Genomic DNA, 984 nt, shown 5'->3' with positions numbered 1-984 from the left:
CATCCGTGGCAAACTGTAATTCCAACGCAACCAGAGATATGGCTACCAGCATCTGTTTCTACACCAAAACCACCAGAAATTTGGTCAACGGTTGTAGCAAGTCCTTCAGCACCAAATTTAAGGCCGTCTGTTACGGTTTCAACCCAGCCCGACCAGAAGTGAATCCTAATGTATCAGTTGATCCATCAACACCAGCGATATGGCCAACAGAAATTATTACAACACCAACTTCGCCAGAGATATGGCCACCAGCATCTGTTTCTACACCAAAACCACCAGAAATTTGGTCAACGGTTGTAGCAAGTCCTTCAGCACCAAATTTAAGGCCGTCTGTTACGGTTTCAACTCCAGCCCGACCAGAAGTGAATCCTAATGTATCAGTTGATCCATCAACACCAGCGATATGGCCAACAGAAATTATTACAACACCAACTTCGCCAGAGATATGGCCACCAGCATCTGTTTCTACACCAAAACCACCAGAAATTTGGTCAACGGTTGTAGCAAGTCCTACTGCACCAAATGAGTGGCCATCTGTTACAATTACACCAACACCGCCAGAAGTGGTTCCTACTGCGACTGCAGATCCATTACCACCACTTCTGTGGCCATCGGTAACTGCAACTCCATCAGCGCCTAATCCATGGCCATCGGTGTCAGTTGCAACTTCAACGGCACACGATATATGGCCAACAGTTACAGCCAAACCTTCTTCATTTAATCCGTGGCCAACAGTAACATTGTCAACTCCAACTCGACCAGAAGGTATGCCTACTGCGACAGCAACTCCGATGCCACCAATCGCTTGGCCTTCTGTAACTGTTTCCAAGCCAACTGCGCCAGAAATGTGGCCCCTACTGCGACAGCAACTCCGATGCCACCAAATGCTTGGCCTTCAGTAACTGTTTCCAAGCCAACTCCACCAGAATTGTGGCCAACGGTCACGCCAAGTCCATCATCCGCTAGTCCTGGCCATCGGTGTCC

At 48.5% G+C, this 984-nt stretch overlaps 2 protein-coding genes across 2 annotated transcripts in view; one reads left to right on the top strand and one right to left on the bottom strand.

Annotated features, from left to right (window-relative positions):
• Positions 1 to 38: 38 nt before the first annotated feature.
• On the top strand, positions 39 to 902 carry LOC108557211 (extensin-like). The gene has a single exon (XM_017913649.1). It carries the CDS (start codon positions 39 to 41, stop codon positions 900 to 902), a length of 864 nt encoding a protein of 287 aa, XP_017769138.1.
• Positions 903 to 962: 60 nt separating this feature from the next.
• Positions 963 to 984, bottom strand: part of LOC108557210 (uncharacterized PE-PGRS family protein PE_PGRS33-like) — a 2402-nt gene continuing 2380 nt past the window's right edge. The window contains exon 3 of the mRNA XM_017913648.1: positions 963 to 968. Within this exon, the coding sequence (XP_017769137.1) occupies positions 963 to 968 (6 nt within the window). The remainder of the gene's footprint in view (positions 969 to 984) is intronic.

This window comes from Nicrophorus vespilloides, unplaced genomic scaffold (assembly GCF_001412225.1).
Source record: "Nicrophorus vespilloides isolate i.1.1-1 unplaced genomic scaffold, Nicve_v1.0, whole genome shotgun sequence".
NCBI lineage: Eukaryota > Metazoa > Arthropoda > Insecta > Coleoptera > Silphidae > Nicrophorus > Nicrophorus vespilloides.
Note: the sequence above shows the minus strand (reverse complement) of the source record. Positions and strands in the feature narration are given on the sequence as shown.